Source organism: Pelecanus crispus, chromosome 7 (genome assembly GCF_030463565.1).
Source record: "Pelecanus crispus isolate bPelCri1 chromosome 7, bPelCri1.pri, whole genome shotgun sequence".
In the NCBI taxonomy this organism is placed as follows: domain Eukaryota; kingdom Metazoa; phylum Chordata; class Aves; order Pelecaniformes; family Pelecanidae; genus Pelecanus; species Pelecanus crispus.
This window is the reverse complement of record NC_134649.1, coordinates 15,563,433-15,580,342: the sequence shown is the minus strand read 5'-3', so window position 1 is coordinate 15,580,342 and position 16,910 is coordinate 15,563,433. Positions and strand designations below refer to the sequence as shown.

Sequence of the window (16,910 nt, the reverse complement as noted above, 5' to 3'; positions counted from 1 at the left end):
TAGTTCAGATGCGTCTAAGTTCCCTTCTGTGGCCTAGGTACTTATTGATGTTACCTTCTGGCACTGACCGAACCAGTCGGATGGGGGGATGATGCATCCTGGCTGATGCCAGAAGGAGCTCAAACACATAGAAGAAAATAGAGGCAACACTTCTGTATTTGTAAGACATTCAGAAAGCTGCTAATGTGAGCATGTATCATGTTCAGAGCAAAGGGAATCAAGCAATACATTCTGTAAAATCTACTGCTTCTACAAAGGTAAGGAGCCTGATTTTTCAGAATAGCTGCTTCTATCAAGAGCAGTGTAGATTACCAGGTAGGTTATGATATGCTAGAGGGCACAGCTGCTATTCAGAGGTGCAAGAGAAATGAGCTGAACCAAACCTCACTAAGCTTAACAAGGGCAAGTGTGACTGGGTATTCCATCTGGGTTGGAATAACCCCATGCAGTAGTACCGGCTGAAAAAACATTTTGCAGAAAAGGGGATGGGCATTCTGTTCAAAAGCAGGTTGACCAGGAGCCAGAAGTGTGCCCCTGTGGCAAAGGCGGCCAACTGCATCTGGGGCTGCATTAGTAAAATAAAGCCAGCAGGTCCAGGAAGTAAGTGTTCCCTTATATTCAGTAATTATAAGACCGCACCTGGAGTTCTGTGTCCTGTTTTGGACACCCCAGCAGAAGAAAGACATTGACACACTGGAGTGAGTCCAGCAGATGCCACAAAGATTGCGGGCTGGAGCACGAGGAGGAGGAGAGAGAACTGGGTTTGCTTAGCTTTAAGAAGAGAAAGCTAAAGGAGACCCTTCTGCTGTCTTGTACTATCTAAAGGGAAGGTATGCAGAAGATGGAGTCAGACCCTTCTCAGAGGGCACAGAGATAGGAAAGAGGCAACAGACAAAAGTTCGTGTATAGAAAATTCTGATTAGACATTAGGAAAAAATTGTCACTATACAAGTAGTCAGAAATTGGAACAGGAGGAGCCGAGGAAGGTTATGGAATCTCCATCCTTGAAGACACTAAAAAAATCACCTGTATGTGGCCCTGAGCCACCTGGTGTAATTTGTCCTGCTTTGAGCAGGACTTTGGTCTGGATGACCTCCAGAAGTGTCTTCCAACCAACATGATTATATGCTCGATGAACCTGATCCTACAAGTGCACATGCCTGACAGTTGTCAGTTCTTTTATATGACTGTATATGACAGTTTATGTGAACTGTGTATTTTATTTCCAATAGGAAGCTTGGACAAGTACATAAATATTTGCAGACCAGAGCTTTATTACAAGTTCAAGGTATTGAGATGTTTGGTGAAACAGTTCTTGCTGTGGTGGTATTCTGTGTCAAAAATCAGACAAATGAGCCACTCGGTTTGCTGCAAAACCTCTTCTTCCAGTGAGGCTGTTTTTCAGCTGGATACCTAATTCTGTCTGTGAATAACTTTTAATGGAGTAGAAGTACATATTCTTTTTTGATAACTAATCTGGATTCTGGCTCCAGCAACCTTCAGTCTTTAGATCAGGAATAAGAACTTCCAATCCACAACATAATGGCTTGTACTTGAAGAGGAGATTAGTGCCTTGATATGAAAAAAAGGGGGGAAAAAAATCCAATTTTAAATGCTTGTAGTATCACTATGCTCTCACATCCCATCTGTCTGCTGGAGGTGTTGGTGACAGTGTGTAATCCACAGTGTTTAAATTGTAGCATCCACCAGAGACTTCACAATACAGTGCTCTGCCAGAAAAAAGCTGTCTTCAGTGAAATAAATACAGCCCATGGGGAAAAAAAGTCACATGGGTAGGAAACTGAAAGTAATCAAACTGAAAAAGAAGGATTGCAATTGCATATGCCGAAGCACAGCAGCCCTAGACCTAAGCAAACTTGTTTACTATTTGGTTTTGCCTCTAGCTGTAAACTTGGTGTCTTCATAGCTCCCCTCATAAAATTGCTTTGTGTATGTGTCTCTACTATTTACTCTTATCAGCTGGGTTGCCATCTTCTGTCACAGCGCCTTCCCTCCGGCGTGCAGCATGAGACTAACTAATATCCTGTACAGTCCTATCTTGCTCTAGGTCTCTGAGTCAGTTCGGAGCTGTTGTTCCTTAAGGCTGAGGGGGAGTGCTAGTCACCAGTCATATGCTCTAGCCTGTGTCCCCTGTAATAGGATGTGGCTGAGGTCTGGTTTTCAAAAAGATTGGAGACAAGTTCTGTGCTGATAATGTTAGTGGCTCTACTGTGCTAAAGCAATTTTTTTTCTTCCATCTTTCTTAATATAGCCCCAAGCTGACTGCCTTTTTTGTTGTTCTAGAAACCAGAAAGCAAAAACTGCCCTAAAGGCACATGCAATTCAACACATGGATTTTTCACCAAATACTCGGATAGTTAATTTCTTCTAAATGGAGAAGCAGGAATTGTGGTGGAAAAGCCTTACATGGTGAGGAAGATTTCAGACTCTGAGCTGGGATGGCATCCTAAGATTGACGAACAGAGAGAAGACCCTCTCCAATTCCAAACAATTTAGGAAGGTACAGGGCCTAGTATTTACGTCCTTTCACAATAAACAGGTAACTGTAGGAGCGGGAACAGGAGGAGTAATAGGTTCCTTAGAATAATGTGTGCAGAGCTGTCAGGTTTAGACAGTACTTCAAATTTTGCTTTAAAAATTAATTCCCCTGTAGAAGACTTGGATCTCACAAATGTGGAAACGGAACAGAAAGTGATTTGCCTAAATTCTAGAGTAAATCAACTGTAGATTTAAAAATCTATGTCTGACTCCCTTCTAGTGTCTCTATCCTTATGTTAATACTGAGCCATTTCAGCTTCATTCATTTTTCACTCAGAACAAAATTTTGCATTCATAAAGAGAAGCCAGAGGGGCTCAAACACAAGCTGATCACCAAATCTTTTAATTTGTATTTCATTTCCATACTAAGATATGAGTGTATGTTTCAGGGAAGTAGAGAGTCATCTGGGAAAGAGAAAAGTCAGCTTACTTACGAAGATGCAGTATTGTCTAATAGTTCATCCCAACTTCGTTTCTGTGTATGGGTTGGTTTTTTTGTTTGTTTGGTTTTTTTTTAATACTTCCACGAGCATGAGTATCTCTCAGCTTTCAACAGGATTCTCTCCAGTGAAATCAAAGGACGGACCATGCTCTTGATATAATGTATTGCAGTTAGCGTGCCTGTGGCTGATATGTTTATCTGGTGAGTGAATGTAGTGTGTTTGTGGTTTTCAGCGTACTACTGCTTTTGTAGATACTCTCCTCACCCTTTTCCCCCCAGTAACCTGTTTGTGTAATGATTCAGAAATTGTGGCTTCAATCAGCCAATAAATGGAGCTTTCTTACAGAATCATAGCACCACGCTTCAAAGAAAGCACAGCAATGAGAACTTCCACACAAACTATAGTCTCAGCTTTGTTCATGTCGTGGCCTTGTGGCCCAGTTTCTCATTTTTGGAGTAATAATTCACTCTTCCACACTTTATATATGTCTGATCTGTTTTATTAAGAGATTTTGCTGAGACATGTAGTAAGTGTCATGGTCCTCCTTGTATTTCACAATGGTTAAAGCCTGCCAAAGAAATGAAGACCAATTTGAAAAGCTTACGCTACTCTACTACTCAGAGCTAAAACCAAACCAAAATGCCCAAATTAAAAAATTACACATTGTTCCAGAACTGCTTTCCTTGGGAGGGAATGTGGTCTGGAGCGTGCTCATTTTGGTGAGGTGGAGGGTCAGTCCTATGCAGTGCTGCAAAGGGGTTTATGTCCAACAGGAGCCATCTTCCCTGTTTCCCATTCAGTCTGGCAGAGACCGCATCAGAGGGAGTGGCTGTGCCTGGTCTCTTCAACCACGCTCAGGAAAAGGAGCTCTTTGTTTTTCAGATAGGTTTTATGTGGTCCAGTTTACAGGACTCTTGGGCGTATCGCTTTATTTCAGGCTGCTGGTTTCTTCACAGGGTCGTCACTCACACATAGGTGCCTGTGGTGTACAACAGAGGAGCGTTACTGCTCTCTGTTCGTTGTGGGTGCGAGGAGAGGCTTCCACGGCCTCTGACAGAATTGGGAGTGCCGTTTTTCAGCGAGTAGCTTGTGCAGAGAGATGGCACCGGTGCGTTGTAGCTCTTGGTGCAACACGAGCTGTTTGGGGCCCTGTGGCTGGGCTGGCTGCTGGCTCTCGTGCCGCATCACCAAATACCCTTTGGCAGCGTGATTTTCTAACCCCCAGCACGCTGCTGGCTCGACGGTGAGACACGCGGAATGACCTGGCGGCTCTGCCGCGGGCTGTGCCGGCCGAGGAAGCAGTTCACGGTTGTCACTGCCCGCCTTACGGCTGGCTGTCGCTCCGTCACCCCGGGAACTCCTGCGGGGTTGGTTCGGCCGGAACCCCAGAGCAAGCACTTGCCTGTGTCCGGCCAGGTGCCTCTGTCTGTCAGGGGCTGTTAAAGCTCCTGATTAGCAGGGTCTGCGTTGCTTAATGACCGCAGTAGGACGCTGCGGACGGGGCGCCGCTCCCGCTTCCCGAGGCCTGTGGGGGCGCGGGGCGGCGGCGGGCGGGCGCGCGGGGCGGGGGGCGGCTGCGCCTGCGCCGGCTCCCGCGGCGCTTTGGCGCCCCGCGGCCGGCAGGGGGCGCCGTGGCCGCTCTTCCGGGCGGCGCCCCGCCGCCTCCGGTCAGCTGAGAGCGCTCTTCCGGCGGGGCCTGCGGAGCGGCGCGGCGCGGCGGCGGCCCGGCAATGCGGATCGAGAAGTGCTACTTCTGCTCGGGGCCCATCTACCCGGGCCACGGCGTCATGTTCGTGCGCAACGACTGCAAGGTACCGCCCGCCGGGGGGCAGGGCGCGGCTGGCGCCTGCCAGCGGCGGCGCCCGGGGCCGGGGCCCGCTCCCACCCTCGCAGCTTGCCCGGCTGGGCCTGGCCCAGCGGCGGGGCGCCCTCGGCCTCTCCTGCGCCGGCCCGGGCCTGTGCCCGGGGGGACCCAAAGGTACCCGCCCTGCGGGGGGCGGGAAGCTCTCGCTCCCCCCCCCACCCCCGCGGTGTCCGCTTCTCACGCGGTTCGGTTACAGACGTTGCCGAGGCCCAAGGGGTCCCCCCGGGCTGGTGGCCCTGTCGCGGCTCGGGGTGCAGCCGCTTGCGCTCCTACCGAGCCTCGTTCGGCACGAGGAGGTGTGGGGCCGCGGCAGGGAGCGCTTCCCTCGCCGTGCTGGAGCCCCCCCCGGTCGCCACCCGCGGCGGTTTGGAGCCGACGCAGCAGCCGTGCTGAGGCGGTGCTGGGCCGCCTCATCCGCCGCGCAGGTTTATTTGTTAAGCGCCAGCCGTTACGGGGAGTGATACTGTAATTTGGCAGCTGTTGTGGCTGTCAGGAGGAGTGTGGGCTGAATTACTTGTTTTCAGTTTTTACTGAGAAATTATGTGCTTCGCAGAGCAATACAAAAGCTTCATCCTTTAATTTTCTTATTTTAGGGAAGTGGAGGCTTCCAATTAGTAGCGGGTGGTTCTAAAGCTTTGAACAATCTAGGTCATGGGCGCTGTATACTAAAGCTAATGGTTTATGTCTCTCGCATAGTACTGTACTAAAGTTGTAACTCTGGTATCTGATGTGACTTACCCAGTTGAGGCTGTCATAACAGGATGTGCATAGCACTTTGGCCCTTAGGTTATGGTGACAACTTTGTACATAAAATGCTATGTATCGTTTCCCAGCCTCTGCTGTACTCCTTATTGCTCCTATAAGGCATTGGAGACCCCGGTGTGAAATGAAGCTTATGCACAGAGCTTCCTTCCCATGCTCAGATGTCAAAACAAATATCGGCTCAACTGTATTGAAAATCTGAGTCACAGCTTTTGGGAATTTAGAGGTAGATGTAGATTGACACTTCCATTTACTAGAAAATGGCCACAAGTGTGTGGTGGTTTTTTTTTTAAAAAAAAAGCACAATGGCAGGGTAGTTGTGAACAGATAATCTATGAAAGAGCAAAATATAATGGCAGATTTGTATGAGTTAAGGTGAAAAAATGTGGTAGAAGAATGTAAAGAAAAAAGATCAAAAAGATAAAGTCTTTGCTAGAGGTTTTATATTTTCTGTTTATTTTCTGTAGAAGTGACTTAGATGGGAAAGAGAGCATGGTTGAAGAAACATGAGGTTTTCAAAAACTCATGAATAACAAATGTAATTTTGAGTATTCTTAAGTAAAGTTTCAGCTCTGCTCTGGATAGTAGACAGCTCAGGATAGTCCAAAATGATGCACAAATTTAGGGAAGATTAAGAACGGTAAATAGGGATATGATTATGTCCCTCCCCCCCTTATATTACTGCTATCTTGCTGCATACTCTTTTTGACTGGAAAATGTCTGTTGGATTTGGTACAGTTTGGGATAGAGGGTTGTTCTTTAGCTTAGTTACATAATTTCAATACTCATAAAAGGGAAATTTCAACTATAGATAGTGAAGTTTCTTTTATGCATCTTTAATGGGCCTGAAGACATCATCTGGATGAATGTAAGGTGCTTCCATGGCTAGCAGTAGCAGATGACTAAAATGAGTCTAGAATTCTGTAGAATATGTAGAAAAATGGAAGGAAAAAAAAAAAAAGAATGTTTTGGCATATGCTTTAACAGCTTTCAGTAAATTCAGTTCAGGACTTAACTAATGTGCTTAGGACTCCTGCTGCAGGGTAGTCTTTAAGGCTTAAAGCTATATTCCAGAAGATAGACTTTTTTTTTGGTGTGTGTATGTGTATTGCATTCAAAAAATGTTATATGAGAGGTGTGAGGATTTTTTTGTTCTTGTCAGGATGAGACTGTATCTAAAAAGTGGTGACAGGTATAGAAAATTGTTTATTCATAGTACAGGTTTGGTTTTATAGCTATTTTTGCAGATGATAATTCTCATAACTCCCGTATATTTTATTTATGATCAGCTTAATTGTAGGTATTTGTGCATGTCCCTGACAGCTGTGAAAATGATTTTATAATGAAAAAACAAGAATAGTGCTTGAAATTCTTTTTGTAAATAGCTATATTTGAACTAAAAATACTGAAATTTGAACAATCAGTGTCATTTTCACTGAGCAGTATTGTTAGAGAAACTTAAGTGTTTGATATCACGCTTGCTAATGGGGCAGGAATAACATGATTTGACTGTAAGCTTTTCCCAACCCCCCTCCCCCCCCCCCCCCTTCTTTAAGATATTTAGATTCTGCAAATCAAAATGCCACAGAAACTTTAAAAAGAAGCGAAATCCCAGGAAGATGAGATGGACCAAAGCATTCCGGAAAGCAGCTGGCAAAGAATTGACAGTGGTAAGAAGTTGAACTGGTTCGCGCTTTATATTAGCTCACTAAAATGGCAGAAATCTAGCCCGTTCCAGTTGCAAACGGGTTAGGTTAGCTAGCTTAGTGTGTTATCATTTAATTAGAGGAGCATGAGGTATGGAGTAAGTGGAGAAAAGAGGGATTGTGGAAGAGGATGTGAGAGTTTTCTTGAGAGTGAGCTTTGTTTAACTTGACTGTAACTTCGAAATTCCCATTTCAGCTTCAGCGTGGAAGCCGGTGTATCAGGTGTCTATGTCAGTAATACATGGCGGTTCGCAAGTCCAAGGCATTGTTTTTCCATCTATAAATCTCCCACTCCCTGTGCATATACACTTGGTAGTTGTATTTCTGTACAACCAGATAATCTGGGTTACTGGGTACCCCAGGGAGTCCCTCTATGTAGACACATAAGATAGTTACCTTTTGAAGTCTCCTTAAAACATACAATGTGTAGGAAAAGTCCTTGCATAGATAGGAATGTTTCAGAAACAGCATATGCGATCTTAAGAACAATCTCAAGACAAAATTACTTCAGTCATGAAAATACTAAACACTCATATTTGGTGGGACAGTCCTTAAATAATTCAAGAATCACTGTGACTTAATTACCTGGTTTTTGATAGAATACTAACAATTTAATAAGTATTTTGACACAGTGATTTGCCACCTTCTGTGGATCTTCCAAGGGGAAGAATGTGGTTTTATTTTACTTTTTATTGTGACTCCATGAGAAGCCATGATTAATTAGGATCTTCTGTAATTGTATTTCTTGCTTTCAAGTTGTTTCTGGCTAAATTGAATTACCTTTTTTAAAATAATTTAAAATTCCTTTACACATGTGTAAATAGGTGACAATATGCTCTGATTTTGAGATATATCTATGCATACTGAGAAGAGATTTTTTTTTTAAGAATAAGAATGGCATGTAGATGTTAGCATATGGTGTACTCTACAGCTTGTACTTTGGATGTTTTGCTTGATGCCAACCCATGATGAAAACTAACATTGGTCTGCCAATTGAGCATGCCTTTTGAGTGTGTACTTGCCATTTCTTGCTATTCTCTGTAGTTTCTGTCATTGGAGCTGTCTTTAGCTCAACTGAAGATTAGCAGCTGGTCTAATAACTCTAACACTACAAAAAAGAACCTTTGAGCAGGGAAAAGCCCTCAGATAAAGTTGGCCTAAAGCTAAGTACGCCTAGCAAAAAAAATCAGGAAACTGTTTTTCCTTCTTAAACTTGTGGAAAAAAAAACAACAAAAAGAAAAAAAGAAAAACCCCCAGCTGCCCCAAACACCACAATGTCATCAATTGAAATATTTCACAATTTAAAATGATTTTATATTGTTTCAATATTCTTAAAATAGCGGTGTGGAGTTTTTGGGGGGTTTTTTTGAACCTTTTCAAAATTACAGGCTGTTGAGTAGAACTTTTGACCTGCATTAAATGCTTTTGTTCTGCACATTTGCAGTTTTGCCTTCTACCTGTCTAGTCTGCTCTGTGTATCTTACTCCACATGGGTCTTCTCTATTCCTTTTGTCTTGCTAAAAAGAAAATAGCTGAGAGGGGTGTTTTGGTAAATAGTTCTCTTCAGACAAATCGCTGTGACTTCTGACACTTTGAAGTCAAACACTCCATTTCCTTCTAGTTTAGTACTAATCTCTAAAGGTTGTTAAAGTATAGGAACTGAGATTCTGAAAGGGAAAAAAAAATAATGTAAAATATTAAGATATATGAGTGAGTGCAATAGAATGTATTGATCTAAATATGTGTCTGTATATAACTTATATTTACTGAGATTCTGAAAGGGAAAAAAATAATGTAAAATATTAAGATATATGAGTGAGTGCAATAGAATGTATTGATCTAAATATGCGTCTGTATATAACTTATATTTACTTTTTCTTAATACAGGATAACTCATTTGAGTTTGAAAAACGTAGAAATGAACCAGTGAAATACCAGAGAGAGTTGTGGAACAAGACTGGTGAGTCATTTAGGGGGGGAAAAAGAAAAAAAAAAAAGATGGGGAGTGAACTTTTATTCTATGTGAACATGTTTTCAGAAGAGTTCTTAGAGTATTGACACTTTGTAATGATTGTGTTTGAAATTACTGGAATCATGACCAAATTCTTATGTGTAGAGGAGGTTTGAGTTGTGAACAGGTGTGGAGTTTCACTTGATTTTATTTTTTGTCAGAAACTGGTTAGAAAATGAGGGGCAGCATTCCTATATTTTGAATTGTTATCTTCAAAAAACCTTAGTGGTTCTCCAGCTTTTTAAGAGGCTCCCAGTGTGAACCTTTTGTAGTGATGCAGTTTATTTGTTCCTGCTCAGTCCACTTCGGTTCGTTTAATAAATCAATTGCTATAAAATGGAAGAGTTGCTTATGTCATGAATGAATGCCACAAAGGAGAAGGTGGTAACTTGGATCTGATTTCAAGTAGAGTAAGTCTTTGTAGTGGTGGTTAATTGTAGAAAATACCTGTAGATGCAAAAGCAGAAGCATAAATAAGTTTTAAAATACAGTTCACCATAGTTGGTACATGGAATATTCCCCTACCCTGCTCTTTGAAGAAGGAGTAACTTCCTCTGTATAGTGTAAGAGTTGCCTCTCATATAGAGGTATTATAGAATACTGGTAGTGTTGCTCTGCAAAATAGCATGTATTTCAGCTGTAGGTATGTAAGCACGTTTAAAACAACTTCTGCTTTATTTCAGTTGAAGCAATGAAGAGAGTGGAGGAAATAAAGCAGAAACGCCAAGCTAGATTTATTATGAACAGGTGAGGAGAAGTATTTCTATTATGGAAAGTGTTGCAAATCTGTATTAGATGGTCAGTCTTTCCAGAGAAATGATCATCAGAATATTTAAATGGTTATTTGCTTTGTACATACACAGTCATCCAAGCGATGGGGTAAAATAGTTTGAGTAGGCTCTGCTACGCTACCAAACTATTGCGCTTTCTTGGATGTCCAATGAAATGCAGCTTTTGGACACTGGGTGATAATGGATGTATTTCCTTGCTTGTAATGTGGAGTCTTAAACAAATTTCTGGTAAGAGTTGATATAGTGCTGGCTTTTTTTTCTGGTTTTGTATCCAGTATATGCTTGAATTGGTTTTCAGATACTTTTAACCTTTACTTTATCATAGTCATAGTTATTTACAGTTTACGTACCTTTAGCTAAAGATGTGTCATGCATTAAAACAAAAACATACATCTCTTCTTTGAAGGTAAATTTAATTTTCCCCCTCCACAGATTAAAGAAGAGCAAAGAGTTGCAGAAGGCAGAAGACATCAAAGAAGTCAAACAGAATATCCACCTTCTTCGTGCTCCACATGCAGGTAAGAACTTGCTTTACCTGGTTTTCTTAGGTTAACTTGTGTATACAGTTTTATGATGAATATTGATTTTTTTTTTTTTGTATGACTAGTTCTACAGATCAATAATCCTGTGCATTTTTCTTACAATTAATTTGTCTGTTGAATATGGAGAATAGCTCTTGCTATAAATGTAAGCAGTATCTTTGTGCTGAATCAAACGTACCAGTCCTGCATTCATCCTTCCTTTCCCTTATTTGGGTATTTTAACCTGCACTCATTACCTGGTACTCTATGAACTGCGTGTTTGTTAATGAATACACCACTGATTGATATAAAATACAGTAGTTAAACTCTGCTTTTTGAACTTGTTAGCTTAGTGTGAGAGGTTTTTTTGTAGTTCACTGTGTATAATGAAACTTCCATGAAAATACTGTTTCTCTAGTGTAACTTTTTTTAAAATATGACGGTAATCTTACAAATTTTCATTCAAACCTGAGCCTAGTTCAGATATAATAATGTATATTCTTAGTGAACTGAGTTTTTCAGTTGGAGAAACCTGTTACTCCTAAATAATTTTCTGGCTTCTAAACTAGTACAAGTACTAGCTTGTGTTAGATGATACTGATGAAAATGGCTTGTAAAGGTGATTTATTTTTTAAAATACAGTTAATGGAATAGAGTAACGGAGAGAAGTTAAAAACGTTTCCATTAGTTATTGTTTTATAAAAATTACCAGTGATTTTTGTCTCCATGGATGTAGGTGTGGCGTATTATTAGACGTTAACTAGAAGTATGTTTTCTTCCAGTTTGCATTAACTATAGTCTGAGATTGTATACATGTGAAACAAGGTTTTGTCAGGATATATTTCAACTTTGGTTTAATCTGTCCCTTGGTTTTTGAGGGAAGAAAAAGAGAGAAGATCTGAATTCAAAAGAATTAGCCTGAGTGTTTATTTCTTTTCATTTGTCTTTGCTCATGTTAAATGAATGATGCACAGTGGCATGTAGTACATCTGTTTGTCAAACAGCAGCTACCTTTTCAGTGTTTTGCAATTCCTGCTAGGCCTTAAAAGAGAGCAGAATCAAAGGTCAATCCTGGATTGTTTTTTCTTTTGTATTATTGAGAGATAACGGTATTGCCGTCCAGCAATAGCATTCAGGAGGGCTTAAATCTTTGTATAAAAACTAACGTGTGAAGGCCATTGATCTGCTAAAAGTAATGCATTTTTATAGTCCTTTACAAGGTTCTGCTAGGTATTGCCAGGTATATCAAAGTTCATCATACTAGATGAAAACATATGTTTGACTGCATTTTAGATTTTGCATAAAAACAGCATCAGCTTTTCTGTTAAAACAATTCTTCAATAGTTTTAGGTGGTGATGGAGGTTAGCAATAAATAGTTGTAAGCTTGATGGATTTACTCCTAGACAACTGTTTAGGCAATATATTAAGTTTTTTTTCACCTAGAATAGACACATATATTGTTCAAAGAAGAACAGTTATTTGGGTTTAGAGAGACATCTTGAATTTAATTTTTTCTTTGCTTTGAAGGCACACCAAAACAGCTGGAGGACAAAATGGTGCAGAAACTACAAGAGGATGTGGCTATGGAAGAAGACTCTTAAAATGCTTTTATTTTCTATTTATATCTCTTCAGCAGTTAGCAGTTCCTTACTGCCTCACCTGACATCATTCAGAACTGTGCTTACAGCTGAAGAAAAATACATTTTAATGAATAGTGGTCATTTACAGTTTGAATGATATTTTGTTTTATAAAAAATAGTAAGATGGATACTGGTTTGGGCAGTACCTACAATTATGTAATTTGAGGAAACCTTGTCAGCAGGATGGAGAATAAGGCACTTTGAGATACTGTGTGCTTCTTGGAAAGTTACACTTTCTTTCTGGATAACTTTTCCCTGATAATTCAAGGAATAAAAGATGCTGTCCCTGAGCTTTTCTTATTTTGTCTGTTGTTCTTCCGTGGTGGTTAAAGCAAATAAAAATCTATCTTAATGGTTACAAGTTGGGGCAGGATGTATTGTTTTTATCAGTCCGGTGCAGTCCAGACTTATTTTCACTCTCATCATTGGGAAAATTTTTTTGTTTTTTCTGAATGCATATAGTGTTTGTTTTATCTCCTTTTTAAGTCAGCTTCCCCAGGATTGCGTTGCAGTTGACACCTAAGCCTGGCAAAGCTAACATTTGGTGTAGGATTCACTGCTGTTTGGAACACAGTAATGGTGACAGCATCCAGTCTGAAGTTGGACCTGCCATCCTCCTGACCTACCAAAATTCAAATCTGACATGTAATTAGGCTGATTGAGATGCTCAGTAAATCACACTTTTGACTGTTTTTACCTAACGATCAGGATTATTTTGATAGAAAAGAAGATCATGTTACAGCATAGGTATTTTGCATATTGTGGTTGTATTTATTCAGTGTGTCATCAGTACTGAGAAAAATACTCTGCTTTTTTAAACTGTCAGCAGTTTATCTACAACAGTGTGATCAGAGAAGCCTTTCAAAAGCATTTAAAATAGTATTTACTTTCTTGTCAGTGCTAGATACCCTGAAAAATAGTAATTTGTAGTTCTATTCCAAACTTGAATATGCGCTATATCAAGCACTGGAAAACTTCCTCATACCTACCACTTACATGTGTATTGTGTAGTTCAGAAAAGAGTCATATTTGAACATATGAAAATGGGCAATGGGGAGTGTATGAAATAAACAGGCATTGTACTTAGTTTTTCATCTCTTTATGAATTATGTTTAGATAAAACCCCAACAATTCTATTAATAAAAATATGTAATTAATATTTTCATGAAATTAAAATTTTGCTATAATGTAAAATTTGCTGATAAGGTGGTAGCTGGTAAGTATTTTAGATATACAATCTTAGTATTTCCCCTGTAAGCTGTAATATAAATAACATTTCAAAAGCATATGGTAGATTGGCCAGAAAATACATGTGAATGGGGTGAAATCACTAAGATGCTACAGTATATCCTTGGATGTAGCGAAGGGAGACCTTCACAGAATATTAATTAGTATGTTTATGTGTGACTATACAAGTTAATATTTCAGCTTGGGAAATGTGGTTTTTGTGTGGCCTGTGTTACAATAGTATTTGATATCCTTAATCCTTGAAGTGGGATACTTTATCTAAAAATCTTACTACTTTTTTTTTAACTGAGTTTTAAAGATACGATGTACAGTGAGTGCCAAGTTTTAATTTTCTCCAAAAATAGTAAAGTAAAGCTGTGCAGAGCAGAGAGAGGCAATGAATCCCATTGGATGTTACGTAGTATTTATATACCATCTTTTACTTCATATGAGATTTTTTAGCATGAAGTAACTTATATTACACAATATCTGTAGTTTTTCTGTCCACATATCTTTAAATGAACCCCAATACTTAACTTGTTTGTGTGCTCCATGAAAGTGTCTCTATGGGATTGTTAACCCTTTCCTATGAAGGTCAGTAAGTGAAGTAGTCACTGTGCAGCAGCTGAGAAGAGCCATTTGGGGAATACACTACAATCATAAATCCTAAACATCCTGCCAGTTGTATAAGTTGCTTAACCTGTGTACCTCACTACAGCTTTTGTAATAGTACAATTGCAAGCAAGGGCTTTGAAAGTTAATACTGAAGTTGTCCATCACTGTGCAGGTGGGCCGTTTCCTTGAGAAGCAGAGACTTGTAGCCTGCTGTGTATACTTTGTGAGTACATAGGAGGTAGCTGAGTTTAAAAATCTGTCATGAGTAACATGCTTACAGCACCCGTTCTGAAGGTGCCCTTGTGATGATTTTTTTTTTTTTTTTTTGGTAACTTAATTGCTATGGTGTCCTGTTCTCTTGTCTGCGTCAGCTGGAGCAGCATGCTGAAGAACAATATGGGGCTGGTGATCCTCCATCCTGCACATTCTGCATAACCCACTGCATGCAGAGACCTTCCCGAGGAGCTGCTGAGCTGCGGAGGAGTGGTGGTTTTTCTTTTTCTTTCTTTTAGGGGGCTGGCTGTCAAATCACATTTCTAATAGGAATTGTTCATACTCAGAGACATTGTGGTGAAGAACTGTTTTTTTCTTTGCTTGCTTAGGATGAAAATTTTCAACTAAGTCAAAGCTAACTGAAGATTCCTTTAGATTTTGGATTTTGTTTACAAGACTTGGAGAGAAAATGTCCAACTGAGCAGTATTCTGGTGGTCATGGAGAAATACTGCCAAATACCAGGAAGTAAATGCATTCCTCTTTCCACTTGAGCAGCTCTAGCTTGGACACTGGCTTGCGGAGGAGTGTGGTGATGTGCAGACAGGGAGCCCTCGTCCACCTCCTGCCTGTGGGGCTGAGCAGTGCCCAGTCCTTTGGGGAGGCAGGACCTGCCATCAGCTCCCCCAACAGCAAGTCGGAGAGACGGTATTTTATGAGCAGCACATCATTATTCATTAGAGATCTCTGGTTTAGTGTCATACGTCCGAATCACTGATCTGTCTGTGTTGAGATCTAGTAAGAGTGGAGCACAAGGTGCTGCGAGTACGGTCTGTTGCAAGACAGATGATGATGATGATGTGTCCATTTGATTCAATATTTAATCAGAAAAATTATTTATGAATAACTGGTAGTGCTTAATTCTAGTATACAGTCTGTCTGGCTTGGCATTTACTACATCCAACAAACTCTTGCTATTTTGTGTTTGTACTTGATGCCATCGGAAACCTTTCTTCAAAACAGAGTATGATGGGCTCAATCAGAACAAATGTGGTACTCTATTTTTAAGAAATGCTCTTTAGTTTCAGTTGCTGTCATCTTTTCCTACAAAACAAAAACAGATGTATGTTTTTCTTTTTTTGCAGACTGACTGTGCGAAAGGGGAAACATGGATTTTAATAGTGATTTATGAAGTGACCTTTTCTCATATTTCCCCTTTTCCTTTTTAATCCATCACTTCATTGATTTCAAGTTAAATGCTGGCTTTGCTTTCAGGAGAAGGTTAACCTCGTGCTGACACATTTTGGCTACTGCCTCACCTCCTCATGCTGCAGAGCCCTGAGCAGGCCTGCAGCCCCCGCAGGGTTTACAGCAGCGCCCTGAGACCCCAGAGATGCCTTTTAGATCTTTTATCAAATTTCATTCTTTTTCGGTATGTGATTGTCATCATAACCACCTGAAACCCCACTGCTCAGGGGTGCTGTGTGAGGAATGATTTCTGTCATCTGTGGGAAGCCTGTGGCCCATGCTCAGTGATGCCATCTTAGAAATAACATTTGCTGTAGGTTTCGTGGGTTGCTAAGTTAGTAAGGGAGGGAAAGAAGTATTCATTTCCTTATATCGAGCTGTGAGTCAAACATGCATCTATTGCCAACGGTGAAGGAGCAGCGATGCGGTGGCAGCACCAAGGGCGTGTTTCTGAGGTGAAAAAGCCCACGAGGCCACCCCAAAACAGCTGCTGTGCCCCACGGAGAGCTCAGGTGTCCCCCGCGGGCCTGCACTTTCGCTGAGGTGATTTGCATGTTTTCATACAGAGTTAGACCTGGAGATGCTTCTTTTTGCCTTTGGTCAAGGGTTGGTTTTACAACCCATCGCTTGTTGCTTCGGTTGTCTCTGGAGTCTCCTGTTTTCTTGCGAAATTTTGATCCCGAGAGAACGACTGAAAAAAATGAAGCGGTGGGTGACGGTGGGGTTTTTTGTTTTGCTTGTTTGTTTTGTGTTTAAGAAAAAAAAAAACAAAGCACTTTCAGGCTTCCCTTTCAGTGTTTCCTTTGCAAGTACTGACAAATACAGTGTGGAAAAAGTGAAAATTACTGCTTCCTGTATAATTGAACTGTGCTGAACTGGTGCAGATTTTCTTCACAGGAAATTGGGCCTTCCCATTTTTTTGAGAGATCTGGCTTTTTAGTACTTGACAAGGGAAAAATCTTTGAGGTTCTGTGGATAACAGTAATTTTGCAAACTAGCTGAGAAACAGAAGGTGTTAGATACAGTAAAGACATTTTGGAAATAAGATCATTCCCTCCCCCCTGTAACTATACTGTAAAAGCTAACAGCTTAAAAGCTTTGTTCAACCTTTTTTTTCTAACCTCCTAAATACTAGATTTGGTTGGATGCCTTTTAAATATTGAAAAACAGTTCCTGAGAGGAACTTGATAGTGACTGGAAGCTCTTGGTTTGCAGGAAAATGTTGGCATGTATTGTAATTTACGTAGCTAACTGACTTGAGATGTTCTCACTCTTAGAGTAACAGCATGATGGAGCCCAGAACACGTATG

At 40.8% G+C, this 16,910-nt stretch overlaps 1 protein-coding gene across 1 annotated transcript; it reads left to right on the top strand.

Moving 5' to 3' along the window:
• The first annotated feature begins 4,707 nt into the window (after nucleotides 1–4,707).
• On the top strand, nucleotides 4,708–12,589 carry RSL24D1 (ribosomal L24 domain containing 1). Its single transcript, XM_075713732.1, has 6 exons — nucleotides 4,708–4,813; nucleotides 7,185–7,298; nucleotides 9,223–9,295; nucleotides 10,030–10,093; nucleotides 10,570–10,655; nucleotides 12,187–12,589. The coding sequence occupies exons 1-6, from the start codon at nucleotides 4,733–4,735 to the stop codon at nucleotides 12,258–12,260; spliced, it is 492 nt and encodes a 163-aa protein (XP_075569847.1). The 5' UTR covers nucleotides 4,708–4,732; the 3' UTR covers nucleotides 12,261–12,589.
• The last annotated feature ends 4,321 nt before the right edge of the window (nucleotides 12,590–16,910 follow it).